Source organism: Camelus dromedarius, chromosome 12, assembly GCF_036321535.1.
Source record: "Camelus dromedarius isolate mCamDro1 chromosome 12, mCamDro1.pat, whole genome shotgun sequence".
Taxonomy (NCBI): domain Eukaryota; kingdom Metazoa; phylum Chordata; class Mammalia; order Artiodactyla; family Camelidae; genus Camelus; species Camelus dromedarius.
In genome coordinates, this window is record NC_087447.1 from 23141323 (window position 1) to 23168174 (window position 26852).

The following is a 26852-nucleotide window of genomic DNA, read 5'->3' on the forward strand; positions in this document are numbered from 1 at the left end:
GTTTGAAGCCCCTCTCATACTCAGAGCATCACTGAGGGTCTTTTCACAGTTTCCAGGGATTCCCGGGACCTTGCGTTTCTCCAAGGCGCCTTGCATTCTGAGTCCGGCCTCTGGTGAATTCTCACTTTCCACGGTAGCTGTTACCGTCTGTGCGGGCTGCTTTCCACCCGCCCTTACCTCCCTGGAAGCCGTTTGGACGTCCCACCCCCGGCAGTTCACAGCCTCACGGGGCAGAGGTTACTTTTGGTCTGAACGGTGAGGGAAGTGGGGTGGCTTACGCTGCCGACCGACAGAGCCAAGGTTATGCCGTGGAAACTTTGGCATTTCTGTTCTTAGGGAAGGACCGTATAGTGATGTGGTTAAGAACAAAGTTTCTGAAGTCAGGCTAAGATTTGCAAAACCCCACCTATTCTATCCGCATGGGCAGAAAACTTCACTTCCCGGTGCCTCAGTTTCTTCACCTGTCAAGTGTGAAGACCTCACAGGACTGTTGTGCGTGTAAAGTGCTTGGAAGGATGCCTGTAGTAAGTGCTTTGGAAAGGTTAGCTGTCATGACTGTCAACTTTATTATTACTGTTATTGTTGTTGTTAGCATTGAAGGTCCTTTGGCCAGCCCTACCAGCTGGGATAATCTTCACTGGCCATCTCAGCTCCACAGGCTCCTCCCTCCCCACCGTGTCAATAGGACCTCTGGCTCCCTGGTCAAGCTCCTCCCCTCCCTCCACGATCACTCCTCCCCAACCTCCTGAATTCCCATTTCCTTCTCCTGCAGTGCAGTTTAAGCATTGCATCCTCTACCATCTCAGCCTAATCCTCGGAGTGAAACGTGTCCATTAAGGTGTATTACAGACCAGGGGCAGCCTTCCCCCCTCCACCAGTTTGGTGCAGCACACTTTGAGATGGTTTAGAAATCTAGCTGGGATGGTCATATTAGAGGACAAATCGTGCCAGTCCTTTGGAGACGCGAGCTGGAGCCTGCTGGGCCCTCAGGAGGCAGGCAGCACTGGAGTGGCTTCTAGAAAGACAACCTTGGCACTGGGACAGGACGAGAATGCCTCGTCTCTGTGACCTCTGAGGCTCGGCCAAGGCAGGAGTGGATAAAGAGCTAACCTGCCCCGCCTGCCAGCCAAAAATAGGCTGGCTGCGTCACAGGGCTTTCGGTAATTAAACCTTCCCTCGTCAGAAGGCCGGGGCTCGGACTGGAAGGGGGCCGTGGATGGGTTAAGGTAATTCACTCCCACCACTGACCGTCCTCTCTTAGCATCAGAGGCAGGCTTGGACACCGAGTGGCGCTAAATGGAGGTGTAAATTCATAACCAGGAGCGATGTGTAAACAGCCGGGCGAGGGAGTGTGTGTCAGTGAGGCTGCTTAGAGATTCAGTATGCTTTGTCTCTACTCTGAATCATGTAGACTTTTGTTTTTGGTCAATCAGCTTGTTTATGTACCTCTTTTTTTGTTTCTTATTCTAAAGGCTAATTCGTGTTTGTTGTAGAAATTTAGAACATGAAAGAGTCAATACGGAAATAAAATCCATCCATCACCCTACCATTACAGCCCCTGGAAACCCTGCGTGTCTTTTGTTTTTTGCATCTCGATGTACAATTTTTCTAAAATTGTGATCGTATGCAGTTTTCTGTCTTGCATCTTGAAGGTACACACAAAGTGCTCACAATGGTACTGTAACTCGTGAGGTCATTAAATATTACTGGAAAACCAGGCAGTTTTTAGCTTATTAACCTCCTTGCAGCTAGGCTGAGTGGGGTCGGATGGTGGTACCCATGTCCACGTGGGTGGAAAATGTGCTGGTCCCCAGTGGTCTTCAAACAGACTCCACAGTCCCAGGAGGAACCCCTGTGCCAACTGTGAGAGCGGACGTGTGCCGGTCACTTGGGGCTGGGCAGGAGGACCAGGCGGCTGCGCCAGCTTCCCTGGGGGAAGTGCGACGCAGTGTGTAGGGTGTGGGCTCCAAAGAAGCGTTTCTGGTTTGGATTCTGTCTCTGCCACTAACCAGTTGCCTGACTTTGATTAACCTGCTTTACCTGCTACACCTCAGCTTTCCCATCTGTAAAGTGGAACGAATGATTGTGCCTATTTCTTTGGGCAACCGGAGGATAGGTCCTGACTCAGAGTGCGTACTCAGTAATGATGGCTAATACGCTATTTATTAATGATTAAACTCTCAAATGAGAACTGGTCGGCTGATTCCAGTCTATGGGGATAATGGGCAGATGGGTTCACTGTGTAAGAAAATCTGTAAGAGAAAATAGAAGTGTAGGAGGGATTTAGAATATTCTTCCAGAGAGGCAGTGCGGTCAAGGTGGAGGGTGGTCCAGAGAAGAGATTTAAGGCTCCTTCCATTATGCTTTCCAGGTTGCACGTGGAGGGTCCTTCCAATGCCTGCTAGGAGCTCACCCACCCCAGGATCTGGGTCCTGACCAGAGAGAGGCCCCAACCCCAGCCGGGCATCTTCCCCATCAGACTTGGTGGGCAGCTAAGAGTATTTTAATACATCTTCGGAAGTTTTGTTGCTTCAACCAAGCTTGTTTGGGCCTGAAATTGACACGCTGGGATGAAATCTTATCTCGGGGTGCCTTTGTGGGAGGATCCCCAGGTCCTGGGGGTTCAGGTCTGGCTGCAGTCAGGAGTGGGGAAACAGCTGAGCTGGTCGGACAGGCCCTGGGTTTGAATCTCAGCTCTGCAGTAGCTAAGGGACCCTGGGGAAGCCTCACATCCGCCATCTCTCTTTACCTTCTCACTTGATCCGGTGTAGACGTTTGTACCTTCTTGGTTGTTGTGAGGATGAGGATTAAAAGACATGAAGTCTAGGACGTGCCTAGTGCCATGCTGGGCTCCCTGTGGATGCTCAATAAATGTTGATGTTATCTACCTGCCTACATCCCGCAAGATAAAATGAGGAAGAAGAAGAGAATCGCTTGGTTTCCTCGCCTGTAGATAAGGAGCTAGAACAAGAAGGGTTAATAAGAGTTAAAGGCTCGCTCACCCCTCTAGGGTTTGGGAGATGTCCTGTCCTTCAGTTGTCAGTCTGCACTTCCTAAAATTCAGTGGTGAGCCTCCAGTATTTCTTGGCACATCCTGGCAGGTAATCCTTGAGTTTATACCATGTGCTGGGCGTTGCACTGAGCCCTCTGCATGGGTCGTCCCATTCAGGGCTTTCGTTCCAAAGAGAAGAAAAAGTGAGGCTCAGAGACATTAAGAAACTCACTCCAGGTTTCTTAGCCGGTTAAGTTGTGGAGCTGGAATTTGTAGCCAGGTCTCTCAGCCTCTGGAGGCTGTGTTCATAACTGAACACTTCTGCTGCCTCCTAGAAAAGGTAAGTACAAGGCAGACTAGAATGGCCTTTTCACCTGCTGAATTATAAGCTCCCTGGAGCCCAGGGACTTTGTGTTACCATCTCTGTCCCCTCCCAGGCATGCAGTAAATAGGAAATTGTGGATGAACATACCAAAAATCTAAGCATCCAAGTCAGGCCTTCTTTGAATGAAGATGTCCTGTGAACAGTAAGTGTATTGGATACTTACCTTTGCTATGGGGGAGACCAGGACTTTCTCAGGTCCCTGGGTAGCTGGCCAGAGCAAAGGGCACTGAAAATCTGGAAGGGAAGAGCCTTTCCTCATTTTTGTTTCTCCACAAAAAGTAGGGAGGAAAAGGTGCTGAGATGAAGAAGACAACACCATAGATAACAAAAGAAAAAGACATCTGAATTACTGATTTCCAGGCCCTGAGCATTTACTGGACAAGGTTGGTGGTGTGCAGGCCACGTAAAGAATCCATGTTTTTAAGGACTCTTAGAAAACCAGCACTTAATTCATCATTTCCTTTCATTTCTTGTTCCTGAGGTCCTATTGGTCCTGTCGAGTCCCTTTGTACCTTTGATTCCTTCCCAATTCTCCCTTTTTACGTGGCCTTGGCTTTTGTCTTTATTTTCATCTCTATAGTCCACACCTTAATTCTGGCCTGGTTCCTCACTGCCTGGGCTCCTGCAGTACTCTGCATTCAGGTCCCTGCTTCCAGTCTGGTTCCCTGCTGCTTCCAGATTCACCTGCCACATGTGTGCCGCCCGTTCCTAAGCTTTGCCTTTCTCATCCTGGCTCTGAGATTTTGTGCTCCATTTCGTCTGCCTGATGCATGTTCTACCTTCTCTCTCCGTATGGAAAGTCTACCTGCAGCCCTCCGAACTCAACCCACGTCCTTCTCCTCTTGACTCCGTTCCAACCTATTCCGTCCATTGCTTTGTAACTCCAGGAGCACTGATGTGTGTGCATCCGTTCCTTTGGCAGTTAATCATCTATCACCATTGCAGGGGAGGCCAAGTCCGGCGTGCCCCTGCTTTTGAAATCCCACATCTCTCCTTTGCAGAAGCAGATGCCTGGGGAAGGCTCTGATGGTAGCCTGGATCCACAGGCATGTTCCCAGCGAGGCTGTGCTCACCAGTTTTAGAATCCACCAGCTGTGTTAGTAACAACATCTCCTACAGGGCAATGCTTGGATGCCGTTGGTGGGCCGGGCACTTGCCCTGAATGAGAACAACCTCAGCTCCACTCAAGTGGAGCCCAGACCTGCCATAGGGAGTTTGGCCCCTGGCAGGGTCAGAATGGAAAGCTGGCTTTAAAGGAAGAGGCCCTTTCAGCTACTCTTGAGTTCTTAAATCTCACAGCATCCAGCTTCTTTGTCATCATTTTTCTTAGGGAAAAAAATGAGTGCGATCATTCATGGAACCAACATTTGCTGAGCACAGTGATCTCTGTTCCCCAGTGCCTCCCCAGCATAGGGCTTGGCACAAAGATAAATGTGACAGTCTCAGCACTCAGTGAGCCCATATCTTAGAAGTAAAACATATGCAAATCACTGAGGGAAGAATGGCAAGTATGGACATATATGTGGCCACTCTAATTTTGTGTCCGTGGCAGACATTGCTAATCAGTCGTAGAGCTCATTCACTTTGAATCTGGATTCAGCTTCAGAATCCTTCTCAGTACATTGCTCCAGGCAGCCACTATTACTGGACTGGATTTTGCCCATGAGTCGATTGGCTTGTAATCCATTCCTGTCTTTAAGGTGGTCTAAAGGCCCCTGAGATCGGGAGAGGGGGTCTCATGGTATTGAGTTACCACATCTGTCCAGTGCAGACTAGGAGACCCTTTGGTGGGAGTGCTCAAAGTTAGCACTGCTTTGGGCGAAGCCCGCTATGATTGTTCATCCTGACACCTTCATGCTTCTCCTGCTCTCTCACGGCCCCTTTCTGTCCGCGTTTTGGAGGCTTCTTTTTCCTCCTCTTTCCCCACCAACGTGGCTGCAAGATTCAACTCTCATCTTTTTTTTTTTAAACATTTTTTCTATTGAGTTATAGTTATTTTACAATGTTGTGTCAAATTCCAGTGTAGAGCACAATTTTTCAGTTACACATGAACATACATATATTCGTTGTCACATTTTTTTTCGCTGTGAGCTACCACAAGATCTTGTGTATATTTCCCTGTGCTACACAGTATAATCTTGTTTACCTATTCTACATATGCCTGTTAGTATCTACAAATTTTGAAATCCCAGTCTGTCCCTTCCCATCCCCCGCCCCCTTGGCAACCACAAGTTTGTATTCTATGTCTATGAGTCTGTTTCTGTTTTGTACTTTTTTTTTTTTAGATTCCACATATGAGCGATCTCATATGGTATTTTTCTTTCTCTTTCTGGCTTACTTCACTTAGAATGACATTCTCCAGGGACATCCATGTTGCTGCAAATGGCATCGGTTTTTATGGCTGAATAGTATTCCATTGTATAAATATACCACCTCTTCTTTATCCAGTCATCTGTTGATGGACATTTAAGCTGTTTCCATGTCTTGGCTATTGTAAATAGTGCTGTTATGAACACTGGGGAGCAGGTGTCATTTTGAAGTAGGGTTCCTTCTGGATATATGCCCAGGAGCGGGATTCCTGGGTCATATGGTAAGTCTATTCCTCGTCTTTTGAGGAATCTCCATACTGTTTTACACAGTGGCTGCACCAAACTGCATTCCCATCAGTAGTGTAGGAGGGTTCCCCTTTCTCCACAGCCTCTCCAGCATTTGTCATTTGTGGAGTTTTGAATGATGGCCATTCTGACTGGTGTGAGGTGATACCTCATTGTAGTTTTGATTTGCATTTGTCTGATAATTAGTGATACTGAGCATTTTTTTCATGTGCCTATTGATCATTTGTATGTCTTCCTTGGAGAATTGCTTGTTTAGGTCTTCTGCCCATTTTTGGATTGGGTTGTTTGTTTTTTTCTTACTATGTCATATGAGCTACTTATATATTCTGGAGATCAAGCCTTTGTCAGTTTCATCGTTTGCAAAAGTTTTCTCCCATTCCATAGGTTGTCATTTTGTTTTACTTATGGTTTCCTTTGCTGTGCAGAAGCTTGTAAGTTTCATTAGGTCCCATTTGTTTATTCTTGATTTTATTTCTATTGCTTAGGTAGACTGCCCTAGGAAAACATTTTCGAGATGTATGTCAGATAATGTTTTGCCTATATTTTCTTCTAGGAGGTTTATTATATCTTGTCTTATGTTTAAGTCTTTGATCCATTTTGTGTTTATTTTTGTATATGGTGTAAGGGAGTGTTCTAGCTTCAATGATTTACATGCTGCTGTCCAGTTTTCCCAACACCATTTTCTGAAGAGACCATCTTTTCTCCATTGTATATTCTTGCCTCCTTTGTTGAAGATTAATTGACCAAAATTTTGTGGGTTCATTTCTGAGCTCTCTATTTTGTTCCATTGGTCCATATGTCTGTTTTTGTACCAATACCATTCTGTCTTGATGACTGTAGCTCTATAGTATTGCCTGAAGTCTGGGAGAGTTATTCCTCCAGCCTCTTTCTTTTTCTTCAGTAATGCTTTGGCAATTCTAGGTCTTTTGTGTTTCCATATACATTTTATTATGATTTGTTCTAGTTCTGTGAAATACGTCCTGGGTAATTTGATAGGGATTGCATTAAATCTGCAGATTGCCTTGGGCAGTATGACCATTTTAACAATATGGACTGTTCCAATCCAGGAGCGCGGGATATATTTCCATTTTTTAAAGTCTTCTTTAATTTCCTTCATCAATGGTTTATAGTTTTCTGTGTATAAGTCTTTCACCTCCTTGGTTAGATTTATTTCTAGGTATTTTTACTTTGGGTGCTATTTTAAAGGGGATTGTTTCTTTAGTTTGTTTTTCTGTTGATTCATTGTCAGTGTAAAGAAATGCAACTGATTTTTGAACGTTAATTTTGTAACCTGCTGCCTTGCTGAATTCTTCCATCAGCTCTAGCAGTTTTTGTGTTGACCTTTTAGGGTTTTCTATATATAGTGTCATGTCATCTGCATATAGTGACACTTTTACCTCTTCTTTCCCAATTTGGATCCCTTTTATTTCTCTCTCTTGCCTGATTGCTGTGGCTAGGACTTCCAAGACTATGTTGAATAGGAGTGGTGATAGTGGGAAGCCTTGTCCCAGATTTTAGTGGGAAGCTTTTGAGTTTTTCACCATTGAGTACTATGCTGGCTGTAGGTTTGTCATATATAGCTCTTATTATGTTGAGATACGTTGCCTCTATACCCACTTTGGTGAGAGTTTTTATCATAAATAGGTGTTGAGTTTTATCAAATGCTTTTTCTGCACCTATTGAGATGATCGTGTGGTTTTTGTCCTTTCTCTTGTTGATGTGATACAACTCTCATCCTTTTTAAGGTCTTTGTTCTTGCCTGTTCTCTCACTTGGAGAGCTAACTGAAGTGGCTAACTCCCAAATCTTTACCTTCAGATACATCTTTTTCCGGAGTCTAACGTCCTTCTTTTGTCATTGGAGCACCTGTATGAGTGACGTGAGCCTACTTGTCTTTTTAATGCTCTCCAGGGCCCCGGCTCCTTGCCTCCAGAACCTCTGCTGGGAGCACCTGGGTGCAAGTCTTGTGGAGTCAGCCGCGGGAAGTCCTGCCCCTTTGGTGCATCCGCTGCCCCCTTCTCTGCTTTGTCACATCTTATCCAGCCTGAGTCTCAGCTGAACCATCACTTCACCTGAAAGTCGTTTCTGACTCCTTTATGATTTCAGAAGAGAACCAAGGCCCGAGGTTCTTACTACCTTCCTCTTTCAGGCATTCGACAAGCAGCTTCTAACCTCCTCTTGTGAATCCGCAGTGAATACGATATGAATAGTGGTCACGTTTCTGCTGCCAGTTGTTCTTGTTCAAATGTCACATCTCTGTCATTAGACTGAACTCCTGGTGGTCCTTGTGTCCCCACTGTCCTGTGCACGTTCTAGGTGCTCAACACATCCTGAGTGGACTGAAGAGTGACCTCGTTTCCTGTTTGGTTTGCTGTCCACTCTGGTGAATATGTGGTTCTCAGGGAAGCTGAGAAAGGGTTGGAGGATTGGCAGGAGAAGGACCAGCTCATGGAGGCCAGACCCCAGGGCAGCGGGAGCCGGAATAGAAATTTATGTCTGGAATGGAAAGCAGTTGTGATTAAAATGCTTTAAGGACTTGGTCTGGGTTTGAATTCCAGCTCTTTTGCTTAATAACTAAGGGACAGATGTTGGCAAGTGACGTAATTTCTCTGTCTCGGTTTTCTCGTCTGCAAAATGGATCTTAAGATGGTGTCACTCCTGTAGAGTGGTTGTGAGGTTTAAATGCGTAAAAGAGCTTAAATGAGTATAAAGCACTTAGAGCAATGCTCAGTATAAGCATTGGCTCTCCTGGTGGTGGAATTTACTGGGGGTTTTCTTTTTAAAAATCTTTTTATAAGCAAAGTGCGTATTATTTATATAATCGAAAAAACATACAATAAAACTATTTTTTTAAGAGACAAAGAAAAAGTCTGGTGGGGAAGGGGGCCCCAGTTAGCCTTGCTAGCTCCTGCTTCTGGCCCCGTGTGTGTACTTCTTGGTGCGCTGCCTGTAGGGGAGGTCAGCTTCCATCCCCCTCTCCCTGGCCTGTCACTGTTGGTCCCTTCTAGTCCCACCAGTTTCACAGCGGGAGCTCCAAGCTTCCTGGAGTGTGTCATGACTGGTGCCCAGGAGTCTTGCATGGAGAACAGGAATGAAATCACCCAGAGGTTCCTCCACAGAGAGGATTTGCTGATCAGCATAGTAGCTGGGGCACCAGGCCGGGTATCCTCAGGGCTGGACAGAGGGCTCTGAGAGCGGGAAGGTGTAGGCAGCACCCAGGGGAGACAGGAGTGGGGGCCAGACTGAGTTTGCAAAGGCAGGAGCAAGGTCCACACGTTTTATGAAGTGTTTTATGGTGAAGCTGTAATTGGAACTCTGGTATTTAGCAAGAATTATTAGGTGTGATGATCTTAGCATGGAATGTCCTGCGGGGGCATGAGAGAAACTGCCAAGGGAAACAGAGAAGTAAGCATCACTGAGTGGGTTGCTTGGGTTTATCATGCTGCTTAAATCTGCCTATTTATTGTTTTTAAATTACTATTATTAATTTTTGACTCTGGGGCATTCAAAACTCCACTTAGAGACAAACCAGAAATATCTGTCAGTTACTTGCCATCTCTCTGAAACAGAGCTGCTAAGCCTAATTGAATGATTTCATTATTTTACTACCTTGGAGACTAAAAGTTCTTCTGGGTCACTTCCAATTCAGAGTGCAGTGGAATCTGACCCAGTCAGAGCGCTCAGGACTCAGGAGCCCTTCCCGGCACAGAGAGGGGGGCAGTGAGCTGGCCCACGACCCTGCTCTTCTTTGCCCCAGGTTAATTTCTCAGTCCCCCAAGCTGAGGGAAGGGCTTCCCATTCTTTTGGGAAGTCAGAACCAGCAGATTGTCTGAAGAAGGGAGGTGGCCTCCTCTTTGTCTCTCTTACCCCATGAGGGATGGCAGCCACGACCCAGCCTTTGTGAGCCACGCTGTGTCCAAATCGACAATCTTCAGTGGTTGGAGTAGAATAGAAACTCTTATCTAGGGTCAATGGACAAAGTTTTCAGGGGTCTTAGGTCGTAAGGAAAATTTTTCTGCGTGTGCATTTTCAGGGAGAAATTCCTTTAATCCCTTTAGTCCCTAAAGAAACTCTTTTCTTTAATTCGGAAAGAAACGCCTTTTTTCACGTGTAAGCAAGCACTCACAGAATTTGCCTGAACCTCAAGCACTTCATCTGCTGTGACATCATCCCCTGGGCGCTGCAACAGATGTTTAGGCAGAAGCCTTGTGGGATTTCACAGTGTGGATACATCTGTCATTGATCTCATCAGTCCTTGGAAAATACCAGATCTCTTTGTGTGCGTGTGTGTGTGTCCAAAATGAAGGGGTCAGATCTTGGAGCATGGATATTATCATTATTATTATTAATTGTTATTATTCCGGTCCACAGGTAATGGGTTCTCCCCATGTGAAGATGGGATGCTGACATTGCAAACACATCAGCGTGGTTTATGTGACTTTTCTGAGTCCCCGCAATGTGTCAGAATCAGGCAGTGATGAGTCTCACTTGCAAGTTGCAGCCTCATCCCAGAATCATTATTACTACATTCTGGAGAAGATGCTCCAGGGGTTGAACTTATGTGACCAGGACCAGCTTGGGGCTGGTATTTTCTGATACATGAACTCTTGTGTGAATGAGATGCAGCTCCCTCTGTTACTGACCGAGGAAACGTGGAATTAAGACTAGGAAAAGAGGTTCTTCATTTTCCTCTCATTTTAAAGGAGAAGATAAAAGGTACCTACTTTTCCAGGAAGTGCTTTTCCCTCTGGTCTTTGCTGGGCAGACTATTTGCTTGGTTTCTTGGGTATAAACCTCAGAATCATTTCAGACAGACCATTATCGTTTGTAAGTATCTGCATCACGTGAGCTTGGAAGTGCATTCAGCACACAGGGCATATTACCTCCCCAATAACCGTCTTTCTAAAGAACAGCTTCTAGGTTCTGTCTTTTAAAAAGTTAATACTTCCCTGAGTTAAAAAATATTGTCCTCTTCCAAACATTTTATGTGGCTGATTCACCATTCCTTAAAATAAATTTTAATTATAGAGTATGACACATGAACATAGTGTTGTTTTAAAAGTCAAAACCTACCAAAAAAGCTTACAAAAATATATACAGACACCTGCCTCATTAAACCCTCTTCCATTGCCAGAGTTAACCCCTGCAAATATTTTTTTCCTTCTCCTTTCAGAATTTCTCTCCATGCATTATAAATGTACATGTATGTGTATAATTTTCATATATTTATATCTTGGACATTTTTTTCATGTCAGTTCATATAGTGATACATCATTGTTTTTAACCTGCACATAGTCTTCCATTGCATCGAAGTCTATCAGAATTTATTCAAATTGATGAAATTTAGATTACTTCTCAGGTTTTACTGTTACAAACAATTCTGCAAACAACATACATCTTTGTGCACAGACATGTTTGTCTGGCACAGATATTAATAAAAAATGTTTTTGAAGGGGGTCAAAGAGTATTGCATCCTTTTAATTTTGGTACAAACTACCACATCAACACTCCCTCCACCCCAGCTTACCAGTCTAGACTCTGACATTCAATGTCCCATGTCCTTGCCAATCACAGATATTATAACTTTAAAAAACGTTGTGTCAATTTGACATGTAAAATTGTTTTCAGTTGCTCTTCCCCAATTTCTAAGGTGGTTGAGAATCTTTGTGTCTGTTGCTTGTGATGCTCCCTGTATTGGTGGGTTTTTAACATGGTTTTCAAATATTTTCATTAATAGGACCATTTCAGAAATGCTTCTCCTCCAGGTCTGACATGCAGTGGGTCGTTAAAATACTAAAATACTTTCATGCTTGTTGGTAGAGTGCCTGGACCTAAAATATCCATTCACCCTCTCCTCCCCTGCCTCTTTGCCCCCTTGCCCTGGACCTCCCTGAAATGCAGCAATTAAGAGGTTAATACGCAAGCTAGAGCCGCAGGTGACTTTCAAGACCCTGCTCTGTCACAGTCCCAGCCTCTATTCAGATTATTTGGCGCCCTGATGTACCATTTAAAAAGTATCTCGACAATTCTCCCTGCTACTATCAACCAAAGGTACTCTACCTGTGTTTAAAGACATTTGGAAGTTTCTGGCCTTCGAGAGATTCACTGTAACACACTGCTGGTTTGCTTCTTGAATTGGTCCCTGCTTTGTTTGCCGATTTCCCAGGATTACGCTTACGTAATTTCCTTTTGCCCTTAGCCAGCGCATCATAATCCGAGAGGGCACTTTGGGGGAATAAGATGCCCCTTATGTAACTGGTTACATAAGAGGTCAGAGATCAGCGTCTCACTGGAGCATCTGCAGGGTTTTCTAAGAAGTCTGAACTTCATTTTGCCAGGGGTTTCTGTTGTCTCTTTTCAGCCAATTCTTGAAAAAGTGTTTTGTTATTTCTGAAATAGCCCAAGGGGAATGGGGAAAGGAGAAAGGACAGTACTGCTGTTCTGTGGTAGACACTTAGCAGAAGTTACTGTAGCTAATTTAATCTTCTCTGCAATCCTCTTTCCTTCTAAGGAGACTGAGGCTTTCGGGATGATAGTGGGTGGATGAGGATCAGACGGCTGGAGACGCCTGCCCTGGGCTGTAAAGCCAGACCCAGGTTCTTCCTATAGGATACGCCTATGTGTGAGTGTGTGTGTGTGTGTGTGTGTGTGTGTGTGTGTGTCTGTGTCTGTGTCTGTGTTCGTGTGTGTCTGTGTGTGTCTGTGTGTGTATATGTGTCGGGGGGCATAAGTGATTCAGAATCATGCTGAACAGCTCTGTTTCATGTCCTGTTTTCTTGAAGCCGAACTTTGCCCACTGATGTAAAACTAGTAGGAAGCTCAGACCATTCTGAGGCCTTCGAGTACCTTGAGGGCCAGGCTGAGGCCAGATCTTCGATCTCTGTGCCAGGGATACCCTTCCTGGACCTGGCTGTGCCCAGGTGGACTGGAGTTCTTTGCGGCTGAAACTTTGGCCCCCTAATGCCTGCCTTCCCCTTTCCTGTGGAGCCAGGGCAGACCCCAGAGCAGCAGGTCCCTTGTCACATGTTTGCCTGTCACGAGCCCGGTCCCATTGCTTCTTTTCTCTCTGCTCGGGAAAGTGACCTGGAGAAGAGATCACATCATTCCAGGGTGAATGTCTTACAAGGGCCAATATCTCAAAGCCTTGAAGAAAAAGCTTCGCCAGGAAGCCTGAGGAAACGGGGTTCTGGTCATTTAGCTTTTAGAGTCATTGGGAGATGAAACTAGAGCGGGTTGTCATTACACATCTTCTCGGTAATTCCCTCTTACTTTTAACCCTTACTTTGAAAAAGTGATAAACTTATGGCAAAACATTCAAATTGTGCTGAGGAGGCAGTGATCAGTGAGTCTCCCTCTCATCTGAGATGCCCATTTCCTCGTTCTTCTCCTCTGAGGCCACCACTATTAACAGTGTCCTGTGATGCTCCAGAATCGTTATCTGTAACCTTTGTGTATACGGTAACAAATGTGTATATTCTTCTGTCTATCTAATCATCCATCTGTCCATCCATCCATCCTTCCATTCAACGTATGCTTCACTCTGGTGGTTGAAAATCATTTGAAATTCTCAAATTTGTTCTCTCCTCTTGGTTTGGTGTGTTGGGATCAGCATATCCCTGACAGAAGGTCTTGTGTGTCCCCTGGGATGCCTGTCTGAGGTCCAGCCCTCATTCTGAAGTCCTCCGGCTGGGGAAGGGGTAGTCCCGAGTCCCACACCAACCAGAGACTCTCTGAGAGATTGTGTTTCCATACCCTGCAGTGTGCTTCACCTAGAGTCTATCCTTCTCTTCAAAGCAGAGGATAAGAAGATGCTGTAGCGGGAGGAAAAATTATTTCCCCTCTACTCTTCTAGGTTCTTGGCTGAGACCCCTATGCAATAAAAAGAGTAACAGGAGAAAAACAAATTTAATTACTTATGCATGTATGTACAGGAAGTCCACAAAGATATGAGACCCAAGCGCAGCCAGGCAGTCGAGGCTTATATATACCTATGTGCTTACATATCCTGAGCTAAGGAAAGGAATAGTGGCCCGGGGCTTCTAAGGGAAGGAAGGCAATTCACAGGAAGAGAGGAAAGGCAGATACTTGGTAAACACACATTTGCCCTGCTGTGCAGTTACGCCTCTCAAATGAAAAAGTTATCTCTGGTAATAGCTTTCTCCCAGAGATACAAGACTCCTTTCTGAATTCTTTTAGGCAGTGAAGAGGGGACATTAAAAAGCTTTTCCTGAGACTGTTGGGTCTTGGTTGCCTTCAACTCAAAATAATCCTCATGCCAGAGAGGCATATGTTGGGGCCTCATATTTGTCTCCCCTTCAATGCCCTGTGGGATGGATAGTTCCAGGTGGGTGAGAGTTCATGGAATCCAGGCTTCAGACCTTGACTCAGACCTTGCCCAGAAAGGGTCCTGACTTAGAATCCTGCTTCCTACATCCACGCTACCTGTTTATATATGATGAATGCTGGGCAACTGGATGCTCCAGCAGAAGGAGGTCGGTTTTCTCCCCAGCAGATTCTTTTCCCCAGCTCCAGTTAAGAATGGCAAGAATGAAGGGCTGAGAAATGGCTACCTTTTACTGTAACTTCCTCTGAGTGACCACACGAGAAGCCAGGGCTCTACTGGGCCTTGTCATGGGGTAGTCACAAGTAGAAAACAGGGTGGTCCCCAAAGAACCGCCCTCTAGAGAGCAGAGATGTGGTTTGGAAGGTTCTCTCTTTCAAGACAGGAGAATAACCTGTTGGTTCTGTTTCTGTCCTAACCTAACCTCATCTTCTGGAAAGTTCTAGATGCTGGTTCTCTCATCTCATAGAACTCATTGTAGACCTGGGTGCTGGCTCCTGCCGTCTGCCAATCACTAGCTATGTAACTTTGGGCAGGTAAGTCTTAGTCGGTAAAATAATGATGTCTGTTTCAAAGGGCTGTTTTGTTTCAGTTGTAAGTGATGGAAGCCTGACTTCATCTGACTTTTGACACGTGTGAATGTATTGGCTTATTAGCTGAAAAAGTCTAGAGGTAGCTTCAGGCAGAGCTGGATCCAGAGGCTAAAATCTTATCATTAGGGCTCGTTCTTTCTGCATTTCCCTTTTGCTTCAAACACAGGCAGTTCGTTTCCATGCAGTGTCTTGTTAGCTGTGGACTTGCATCCTACCAGCTCAGAAACCTCAGGGGGAGAAAAAGAGCTTCTCCTTCCCACTATTTCCAAGAAAAGTCTTAGGACTGAATCTCACATTCCCACCCCTGAATCATTGTAGTCATGGGAATGGAGTATCTAGATTCATCAGGTCTGAGACGGGCAGTGGGTCTGCTGCACCCAAACCACAGGCTTATGAGGGGAGGTGCCCTAGGGGAAGTCAAGAGGCCAGAACCAAAAAGTAGTCACGGGATACCTGGTAGGCAAGAACAGCAGGTCTGTAAGGGCTAAATGAGGCGGTCAGCAATTTTTTTCTATAAAGGGCCATGTAGCAAATATTTTAGGGTTTCTGCTACAACTACTCAACTCTGCCCTTATAGTTCAAAAGCAACCATAGACAACAGGTCAGTGATGGGCCTGGCTGTGTTCTGATAAAACTTTATTTATAAAAACAGGCAGTGGGCTGGATTTGGTCCGCAGCTAGCGTTTGCTGACTCCTGGTCTAAAAGGTAGAATGCACAGAATCTTCTTCTCCCACACGTTCCAGAGACATCAGCAAATGACATCTGCATGTACAAACTGCTTAACAAATGTTGGCTATGATTATTCTTTAGGCTGTAAGGATAACGGCAGTGATAACATTGACAATAAATATAATAACACCAATTGGATAATGAGACATAATGAATTGTGAGTAGTATGTCAGCAGTGCATTCCAGGATTGTTTCTACACTGTTCGTGGAATTTCACTCCACATACTCATAGAGCTGGAACGCACTACAGAGGTGTCCGAAGCAAATGCCTCATTTTAGAGATGAATGGAAGGCTGAGACCAGAGACGACGCATGCGCAAGTTTACACACAGCAAACTAGAGGCAATTTCGGAATTTGCAGTTGTTACCTCTGGCCCTTCTGCAGTCTTGAAGCACTCTACCCTGTAGACACCTAGTTCATTTGAAAACAGAGGTGGAGTCAGACCATAAACATTCATTGATTTTGGGGATCCAAACAGGTAGTATGGTGATTTAGTATTGCTACAATTCTTGGCACATTCTTGAGCCAGTGGAAAGACTTCATTCTGGACCAGCATGTGTTTTATGACTCAGAAGAACTCCCTGCTGTTGGGATGACTCAGATATCTGTTTTACACGAAGATTACCAAACACCTCTTGCTACTTTTGAAAACAATGAATAAAATGAAGAGTTACTCATTGCCTTACTTTCTACCTTCTTTGTCACTATTTCTATTGGCTTAGCATGCTGGTAGCCACCCAAACATCTAGTTTCTATCAGCTTTATGTTGATGAATGGGTTCTCCTGAAGTCCCCATCAACATGGACAGAGAGAGGCCCATGGGCACTTTTATCTACGCTGAGAGGGCCAAATCCTCTGGGCAAATTCTTCATGACTGGCAAAGCCCTCTGTGGGTTTTGATTAACCAGTAATCCTGCAGTGATCCAGAAGGTGGATATTATAGAACCATGGCTCTTTGGCTTTTTCTTCTTTTTTTCACAAATTTATTTCCATCTGTCATTACTCATTGTCATTTACATAAATCAATGAAAGGAAGTTTTTCATAAATCAAAAACACGTCATAGAATCTTCTGGTCTCATGCACTACAGAGGCCTCAGTAAACAGAATGGAACATTTGGGATTTGGTTTACCATTCCTTGAAGCCAAGGGTCAGCAAACATTTTTCTGTAAAAGGTCAGAGAGTAAACATTTTATGCTTTGTGGTCCATTTGGTAGGCCATGATTTGCTGCCTCCTGCTCTAAGCCCTGGTTGGCTATAAAAAGCAGACCAAAGGATGGAGTGTTCGAATTGGCTGCCCAGTTGCTTGAAGGCAGTCCTTAAAACCTTGAGCTTTAGAGTTGGACAGATGAAGGTTAGGTTTAGCCCTGTGGTTCTGCTGCTCAGTGGGTGATTTTCGGCATGCCACTTCCCTTGTCTATAAAAGCGGGATAATAATAGTCTCCCCTGATAGACTTCTGAGGACCAAGCAAGGGAAGTCACTTGCCACAGAGCTGGGATGCTCTTTTGATCATAGCAGTGTAAGCAGCATGATTACTGATAACCAAGTCCAGTGAGTGAAAGGGACTATTTATTCAATAGCATGCAATTGAGGAACTTACCTCTCTGGTCACCTTCAAAGGGAACTGGGTAGGGAATGCCAGGAAACCTCTTTTCATCAATGCCTTCTCGGGGGGGAAATCAGACACTGCACCACATTTGTTACATTATTTCTAGGAGCCTATTGCTAGCTCATGACAGACCATCTTCCTTTCTCCAAAAAAATGAGGCTTTTCATCATTCAGAGGAAAATCTCAAATTAAAAAGCCTTTTCTGAGCATTTCCTCTGGTCATAGAATTAAGCCAAATGACCTTCGTTGGGTCTGGATCATCAGCGTGGTCTGAGAGCAAGTGCTGAGGAGGGAATGCCAGCTGTAGGAGCGCTGGGACCTTGCTAATGACTTCCCGGTGACTTCATAATGCTCCCTGGGTTTTTCAACTCCTGTTTCCATGGCTGAAGCTTGAAAGAATTTGGCCTCAAGCCCCCTATATACTCAACAAACTGGGGAATGTAGCTTTCAGTAACTCAGTTTTATAGATGTTTCAGAAGATTTATGAGTTATGAGGTTGAGGTTGGGTGTGTTGGTAAAGACTGGAGGATGAAAAGAGTACTTCAGAATGGCAAAATAAAACAAAATGCAAACAATAATCCCTTACACACACACACACACACACACACACACACACACACACACACACACACACACACACTATACCTGAAACAATTCAAGGTCAAGTCTATGATGCAGTAACTAAAGGAATATCTAAGAATGTTCTTCTCATCTTGAAGTTCCAGGTTCTTGCAGCTGCCATGTTGTGAAGAAAAAGGACTGGGTTTTGAATGAACACAGATCGGGTTATGATTTCCAGCTCTGCCCTTTCCTAGCTATTTGACAGCCGGCGAGTTACTAAATCTTGCTTCTTCATCTCTAAAATGACTATCACTTCTCATATTGTATAAAATATCTGTCTTAAAAGATGCTGCAAATAATTGCTGTCCAGCCGGACTGCTCAGGATGGAGTCCAAATTACCAAATCTGCACACCGCACCCCTCACTGTAGACTTGTTAAAAAAAAAAAAACAGCTGAAGTCATTCTCAGCATTTTAGCACATGCTGAATCATTACTCTAGAGAGTTCTAATCCTGGGGCCGTTCATAACAAGGAAACTTGCAGAGAATATAATGAAAACCCTACTCCACCCTTGGGAGCCTGCTAGCCTGACTTTGATTGTTCCTCCTGTATTGTCTCTAGCTGCTCTCAGAGAAGGTGAGGGCACAGGTCACTTGCTTGTATGTTTTCACACTTGTTCCCGGGGAGACCTGGCTCAAAGTTGTAAGTTATGTGACATCTTTAGTAACAATATGATTCACTTTAAACCACACTCTGCCTACTTTGTAGCCTGGCCAGTAAATATTCATTTCTTGCTTGGGGATTTTATTTAAGCCCACACGGAAAGCCCCCATCTATACAATGATGAAACGAAATGGGACAGGGCCTGCTAAATTAACAAGAGTCAGGCAGGTGTGTAATGAAATGGGGAGCAAGTTTACCCTCCTGTTAACACTTCTTTCAGAAAAACAGCTGTGCAAGCATGATGACAAATGGTATTTGACATTTGGCCTTGATGTCAGGGAGCAATAGGGACTGGTGGGGACTGTGGCAGACTGGAAAATCCAAGTCTGTCAAAAGGACAATCACTTCTCAGTTTTAGCCAATTGTTGCCACTCAGGAATGTAGGTTTGAGGAGAGCTAGGTTTTTCTAGTACTTTAAAAGATGGAAGAAATTTGGATTTTTGGTGTGGAAATCTACTAGCTTTTAAAACTTGTCAAATAATTCAAATTAAAAAAAAAAAAAAAACCAGTAACAACAACTGTGTGTTACTCCTGAGTTTATAAGTGCTTTCATAGACTGAAAGGGAGAAGGTAGGGAAAAAGTGACATTCAGGGGACAAATGGTCGTGTGGACTAACACCTCAAAACTTTATGTGGCATTTCTTGCAACACTCTCCAAGTGGAAAAGCTTGCCTGTGTCACTGAAGTTTGATCATGTTTCTTAGACTTAATTACTAAGTCAGGAAGGTGACAAAACCCCTTTAGCACTTTTCAATAACAAGGTGGAAACAAAGAGCATTGATGTTTAGTGGAGAAACACTTAAATGATTTAACAGTTTACTGGCATTTATCACTGCAAATTAAAAGAGGCTTTTAGAATCGATTCCCAAATCATTACTATCACATCGTTAAAGTTACTGCTTACTGAACTTAGCAGTAAAGAAAAGGAGTATTTGCCTAAAGGAGCAAATGGGTTCCGTGACTTCTCTCCGTTATTCTGGGTATGAAAATATAAGAAAAGGTCGTATTTTCTTAGTGGCTGGAAAGAGTCCTCTTTGAGAGTCCTGATAAGCTGTGTAGGGATGGGAAAGTGACCCACTCCAATTGGCGCACTTGAGGAACCACAGCTGGGTGGCTGTTGGACAATCCATCAGGCTTGTGTTTCGCTCAGTGGACTATCGAAATTGAGAGTGAGGAACTGGGAAGGGGAGGAGAAGAACAAAGAGCTTACAATGAAATTTTATTACGTGTTTGCTGGGTGGTATGTGACGTAAAACCTCTTCCCCTTCTCCTCCTACAACAATAGTGATTACTCTGTAATGGATTGTGGAGTTGGCTCTGTTCTCAAGTAAGGGACAATGGGCTGAGTGTGAGCCGACTGTGACCTTAGGGCAGATGGGTGGGTAGAGGAAGGAGGCAGGATTGCCCATGGCAAGAAAACCTGCCATGCCTGTGTTAACATAAAGTCCCAGGATGTCCTGGAGTCCCGGGAACTCATTTCAAGGAACACTGTAGATCTTACGCAACCCCTATTACCATATTTTATCCTAGCACTTAAGATCTGCTAGTTGCCTTAAAGAGCAGACCGGATTGTCATCTATATTTAAATTGAGTATTTTCACTCCTGCTTTGTTTTATTTTATTTTTCCTAATTCTTCAGGCTTGCTTGGTTGCCTGCCACAACCTGGTTGACCAGCTCAGGGAGCAGGGATGTGGTCAGACCCCACCGGAGGGCCATACTCTCGGAGGCACATTGTAGGAGAGTATAAGCGGTTTGGGATGCTGTAACCAGGATGGTGAGGAACTAGAGAAAGAGAAAACTCTGGCCAGAGAAGACAGCTGCCTTCATGTGCCTGGAAGGCTGGTGGACGGAGTGGGAGTCAAGCTTCGTGTGCTCTAAGTGTGTTCTGTTTAAGAGCATGCACCTTCCACAGGAAGAGCTGGGTTCCCATCCCAGCTCAGCCACCCACCAGCTGGTGGCTTTGGGCAAATGACCTCACCTCTCTGATGTCCAGCTTTTCATCTGTAAAGAAGGAACAACAGTAATATCTACCCCATGAAAGCGTTTCAAGGAATCAGTGAGATAAAGTGTTTGGTCCCTTGCCTGGTGCTAACTATTATTATTATTAAATGACTCCACAGGGTAGAAAAGTAACCAGTGGGTAGAAGCCACAGGGAAACAGATTTAGGCTCACTGTAAAGAAAGAACTTTGCAATAGTCAAAGCTGTCCGATAGCAACATGGTGAGATGTGCGATGTAACAGGCCCGCCTTCACTGCCTCTGTCCGAGCCTTGACTAGGCGTCAGCACGTGGACTGACATCAGCAAAGCCACCTGGGTGCTTTTTAAAAGGTCCGGAGGTCTAGGACCCACCCCGATGTGCTGAATTGGGATATTTAGGGATGGGGGCTTAGAGATCTGTATTTTTCTAAAGTAGGCTTAATTTTTTTTTAAAGTTTATACAAAGTTAAAGTTTTTAGAAACTTTACAGTTTCAGGTTCACAGCAAAATAGAGCAGCAAAGATGGAGAGTTCCCACATACCCCTTTCCCTGCACATGCACAGCCTCCCGCATTGTCCACATCCCCCACCAGAGTGGTACATTGGTTACAGTCGATGAACCTACATTGACACGTCATTGTCACCCAAAGCCCATAGATTACATTAGGGGTCACTCTTGGTGGTGTACGTTTTATGGGTTTAGAGAAATATACAATGACAGGTATCTACCAGTATAGTCTCATACAGAGTAGTTTTACTGGCCTAAAAATCCCCTGTGCTCTGTGTTTTCACCCCTACCCCTGGCAAACACTCAGCTTTTTACTGTCTCCGTAGTTTGCCTTTCCCAGAATGCCATATAGCTGGAGTCACACAGCGTGTGGCCCTTTCACATTGGCTTCTTTCGCTTAGTAACATGCATTTAAGACTCCTCCATGTCTTTTCATTGCTTGATAGCGCATTTCCTTTATATTAGCTCTGAATAATATTCTCTTGTCTGAATGTATCTCAGTTTATTTATCCAGTCACCTACCCAAGGGCATCTTGGTTGCTTCCCAGTTTTGACAATTATGAATAAAGCTGCTATAAGCATCCATGAGTAGGTTCTTGTGTTTTGGAGATCCAAGGTGATCCAGAGACAGATCTGGGGCCTCTGGACCAAATAATCATTTGTCCAAGTTTGAGGGAAGACCGAAAGCTTCTCAAGTCCTGAAATTCTAGGATTCAGGCTTGAAATTCTAGGATTCTGTGAGGATTGTGTTTGGTTCCTACATCAGGCTCTGGTTTAGATTAGGGATTGGCCTTCTTTCTGGACTTTGCTCCCCCAAAGCAAAACCATTCTCTTGGCCAAAGGATGAGTGTCAATGTTTATTGTTAGCACAAAATTACCTAATATAAAGAGCAGATTTTCCAGTGTTGGAGAGAGAGAAAGGGCTGACCTGCTCTTCAGGTTCAGGACTGCCTGGTTCAAATCCAGACTCTACTACCTACCAGCTATGACACTGGTCAAATCATCTAACCATCCCAGCCTCAATTTCCCCTTCAGTAAAGATAGGTAACAGTAGCATTTACCTCCTGAGGTTACTGTGAGAATGAGTCCCTTTGAGGTGAAGAGTTCTTCCTGGTGAAGAATGGGAGCTGGAGTGACCCCTCGAGGTATTTCACACCAGCAGGTGCTTGCTGGGCGCTGTGGTTGCCTGAGGGGAGGAGCCAGTTCAGTGGATGCTACTTCCCACGATGGTACACCTGAGGCCAGGGGTCCAGGAGCATGGATAGTCCAAGGCAGGCAACAGGTGATGGCTTCCCAGAGCTCACGTTGCCTTTCCCCTCACCCGGGGGCACACCCTTCTTTCTGTTTTCCTTCTCCAGGAGCTAGGACTTTATGTCCCATAAGTTGCTAGTGCCTGGGCAGAGATGGATGTTTTAATGTGTCCATCACTCTGCTGCAAACATCCCTAGAAAGGATGTACCAAAGGACCCTGGACTTGAAGGCAGAGGACCACACAGGTTTGATTCTGGTTGCGAACCCCTGGGTTCAAGTCCCAGCTCTTCTGCTTCTGAGTTTGGGCGAGTTTCAGAATCTCCTTTTCTAAGATGGAATCATTCCTTTCCCCTCAGGGGTGTGATGAAGATGAAAGAAGTTAATGGATGTGAAAATATTTTGTGAACTATGCAAATGTTAAGTTATTATTAACTTACGTGTTTGTAAGTTCAACAGACAAAATGTTGGTTATGGTTTACAATTTAAAAGATGAACACACAAAGAGAAGAGACTGCCAGGAGTCTTCTTATGGAAGATAAACCATATGTGAGACTACTGTGCAGTTATGGGCATGGAAAAGTAGAGGCAGATAAAGACCAGGAACTTGTTTTATTTTGGCCGTGAGATCACTCTCTTCACCTGGGCTACCCCGAAGGGCTGCTGCTTTTGTCTCATCTGAAGGAGACCTCTACATGTTCCCCAAGTATAAGGTGTTTTGGGGGTCAAATTAGTGCCTGTTTTTTTTTTGTTGTTGTTGTTGGCAAATCCATCAGTATTGGATCAGCCATTTGGGGCTCAAGCTGGAAATGTAATATATATTTATTTCTAACACCATAATTAAGTTTGCTTGCATATTTTCAAGTCTAATGTGCATACAGAAAGAGCACACAAATCTTAAGTAACCAACTTGATTAATTTTCACAAATTGAGCACACATGTGAAGCTAGCATCCAGATGAAACAGCAAAGTAGAAAGGAAAGGAGAATTTCTAGAATTTAAGAAACCCTGTTGAGGCCACAGACTTTTGAACACAGCTGACTTCAGAACTGACGGAGGCGACAGTGTCTAGTCGGCAAAGTTTATGTCCAGTGTCCTGGCCTCTCCTCCTTTTATTTGGCTTCTGGGTGTGGTTCTGGCCAGGACTCCTGTGCAGGGGTCTCCCCCGGCAGGCCCTGCCCTTAGGGAGAGGTGCGAGACACTCCTTCATACCACGGTGTCAGTGAATGCATGCCTTCCCCTGGGTGTCTGGCTCTGGTCTGGTCTCCTGCTGGGATACAGAGGGACAAGTCTCTCTCCAGGAGGAAATTTCAAGGCCTCTGGGAGCCAGAAGTGAGTGACTGTGAAGACTTCTGGAGAAACTTTAAGGAAGTTTCTGGAGAAGCATCACCCACAAAGCACAGCATCGCGTTTCACATGTGAGCCCTGGGAAACCTGACCATTTGCGTGGTCATGATGGTGGCTTGTCTCCTTGCTCGGAACTGACACTGTGTTGCAAGGTTGGCTGCTTGGTCTGAAAGGAGAGAGAAGGCACACGGACAGACTGCTATGTTTAAGAAGGGAGAGGACTGCATTGAAGAAAAGCAGTTGTGAGGTGTGACCAATACCCAGAAAGTCTCAGCTCCTGGACGCCTTGCCCAGTCTCTGCTGGTACCTGAGGCGCTGTAGCTAATCAGGCCACTTAGCCAACACCCCAGCCACTCCTCTGTCTTGGGGGCTGATTGGGAAGGCTCAGTTTAGGAAGCTTGTGGGGCCAGAAGAAGAATTCCTAGGCCTCAGGGCCAAATCCAGAGCTCTCTTAATCAAGAGATCTCCTCAGAATCAGAATCCCATTGACTCCTGGGAAGGGAATGCATGCCCAGGCTCTTTAGTTGAAGGATCACATTTCAGAGGAGCTAGATTTAGGGATGTTGATCTTGGCTGTTGGGTCCTAAGGCGTCTCCCTGTGTCCCATCAGTTTCCCTTCAGGGCTTCACGGCCTAGTTAGCTGAGCCCAGATTGGTTCATGGCTCCATCTTTCCCCGAGTGCTGGGAGCAGTGGGGCCGCCGTGCTTGGGCGGGTCAGCTGGGTCCAGACCACCAGCGGGGAGGGGCCAGCCCTGGGTGGTGCTGACCTGCCCCTTCCTGCTACCCACTGTTTTTCTAATTTGGGTGGGTGTGCTTTTGCTCTTGTCTCTCCTCAAATTTTCTAGTCTTTTGGAACACTACCCTCTAAAACAGTGCTTCACAGAACCTGTACCTGGAATCTGTTTTTTTTTTGTCTAGTTGCCCATTCATTCATTCTTTCATTTCTTCAACATACAATAATTGAGCATCTGCTCCATGCCAGGGATCACGCTGAGTGTGAGGAAGATAGTCAAGTAAGTCAAGACCTTGCCTCCAAAGAGTTTATATTCTAGTGGGGAAATCAGACAAGTAGATTGTAATGAATACCTTCAGAGAAGTAAGCACAGGTAAGCTGCAGGGGGAGCATCTAAAAAGCAAACTTGGGAGTCAACAGAGGCCTCCTGATGGAAGTCATATGTGAATTGAGTTTTGAAGAAGAAATAGAAGTTAGTCTATGAAGGCTGGGTTGGAGAGTAGGGTACGGAGGACATTTTAGCTGGAAGAAGCAGTTTGCATCAAGCAAGCTGGACTTGGGGCCAAGTTCCCTGTGGCTCAGACCCAGAGTGCATGCCCCACGAATTGCCTCCAAGTTCTTGGAGTTATGTGAAGTTTTCCAATATATTTTCATGTTGTTCCATGAACCAGCAGGGGTAGCAGTTTCATCAGAATTGACGTGCGTCTGGGGACTGAGTGGCAAGTGTATTCCTAGGCCATGGTGCAATCTTTATTTTTAGAAGGGCTTCCCAATTTGGGATGATCGAGTACCCCATCCCAGTCTCTCAGTCAGGCGTGGAGGTTCACTGTTCCCTGGTGTCGTACTTCTGTTCTAGGTGGTGAAACTTTCTGAAATTGGGCAATTCCGTTGGGTCAAGGCTGACTTAAGTCTCTACCCTGGGGAGGACCTCACAAAAGTCCAGAGGTTCTGTACTCGGGGTGGTACTCCTGGTGCTCTCGGAGAGGTTGTCCAGTCCATTCCACAGTGTGGACTCTTACAGCAGTGGGAACTTCCCAGGCTCCCACCCACTTTGGCCCCTCTGGGACTTTCTTTTTGTAAAAAGCCCAAGTACTGGCGGGGAGATGATAGCTCAGTGGTAGAGTGCAGTGCTTAGCATGCATGAGGTCCTGGGTTCAATACCCGGTACCTCCATCAAAAAAATCATAAATAAATAAACCTAATTACCCCCTCCAGAAAAGCACAAGTACCATTTGTTACCAAAGTGGTTTACTAACTCAACTGTAACTAAACTATCTTAATGGTGATTCTGCACCATTTTAAGCATTCAAGACAAAGAAACTAAAATTTAATATCAATTATATGTTAAATACTCTCGATGCTTTCATAAGTATTGTCTTATTGAAGCTCTATAATGAGTGTAGTGTTAATTGTCCAAGAGATTAAATAAATGCCCTCTCCCAGGCATAGCTGGAAAATTAGATTTTAACCAAGAATCTGATGACCACGTAATTGTGTAATTCTATTCCACTAAGGTGCCTTCTGGCTGCTGCTAATCAGAGCTGATGGTTCTCAGCAAAACGAATGCTATTTTTATTTATTCCTTCACAATTTCGTCTTTCTTCTCTCCTACTATTTCTTTTCTTGAGGACACCAAAAAGCCCCAGCTGACTGTATATTTGCCATTCATGTCATTAGCCAGTTTGGGTCCCTTGGGAAGTGGTATGGGGAAAAGATTCCTTTCTCTCAATTTTTCATCTTGGATGTTTCTGAATGCCTCCTGTCCAGTTCCACGGAGTTGACGGTGAATGATGCAGGTGGCCTTTCAATGATTCAGTGGTGAATTTGGCAGTTGGCTGGTCCCAGCGCTGGTGCACCTGCTTAACTATATTCTCACGGCACTGACTTGCACACCTTAGGAGTCCGGACAGAGAATTGGGCAGGCGTGGGTGGGGGATTAAGAAGATGCCTGTGTCTGAACTGTATACTGAATTTGACCCCTAACTCAGCTTTAGTAGTACTAGAAAAACATGCTTTTGTAGAAGTGATAGGACATGTAAAAACAAAGGTAAAGACATAAAGAAATGGTTGTTACTGTTATTCCTGGTTTGTCTCTTGTTGCTAAATCACCCATAAACTCTAAGCTTATTCAGTCCTGGATAGAACAGAATGGAAACTGCATCTCTGGAACTGAAGGCTATTAATACCACCACACACCCCCATCCCAGGAGAATTAGAAAATCACAGAATTTTAGAATGTTAAAGAATTTCTAATCCAACACTCTTATTTTACATGTTAAGAGCCTAGGACCTAAAAAATAAAAATCTGCCCAAATCGATACACAAACCCCATTGGTATCTTGTATTAAGAGTGTGTTTTTCTCATTTCATAGCACTTTACTCTTCAGTCTGTTGATTATCGTCAAGCAACTTTCCATCCATTTAATATTTGTGCTTTTTCTGACACCGACGGCAGCCCTGGCGTTAGAACCCAGACCTCCTGACTGTC

The 26852-nt window shown here is 44.8% G+C and overlaps 1 protein-coding gene across 5 annotated transcripts in view; it reads left to right on the plus strand.

Annotated features, from left to right (window-relative positions):
- SLC1A2 (solute carrier family 1 member 2) overlaps window positions 1–26852 on the plus strand; it is a 136369-nt gene that overhangs the window by 57407 nt on the left and 52110 nt on the right. The window contains exon 3 of one of the 5 annotated variants that reach the window (XM_064492449.1): window positions 14773–14868. The exons of 3 other annotated variants lie outside the window; for them this stretch is intronic. In XM_064492449.1, coding sequence (XP_064348519.1) covers window positions 14773–14868 — 96 coding nt within the window. Of the gene's footprint in view, window positions 1–14772; window positions 14869–26852 lie in introns of those variants that run through there. One more of the 5 variants, XM_011000588.3, reaches the window with a different exon arrangement.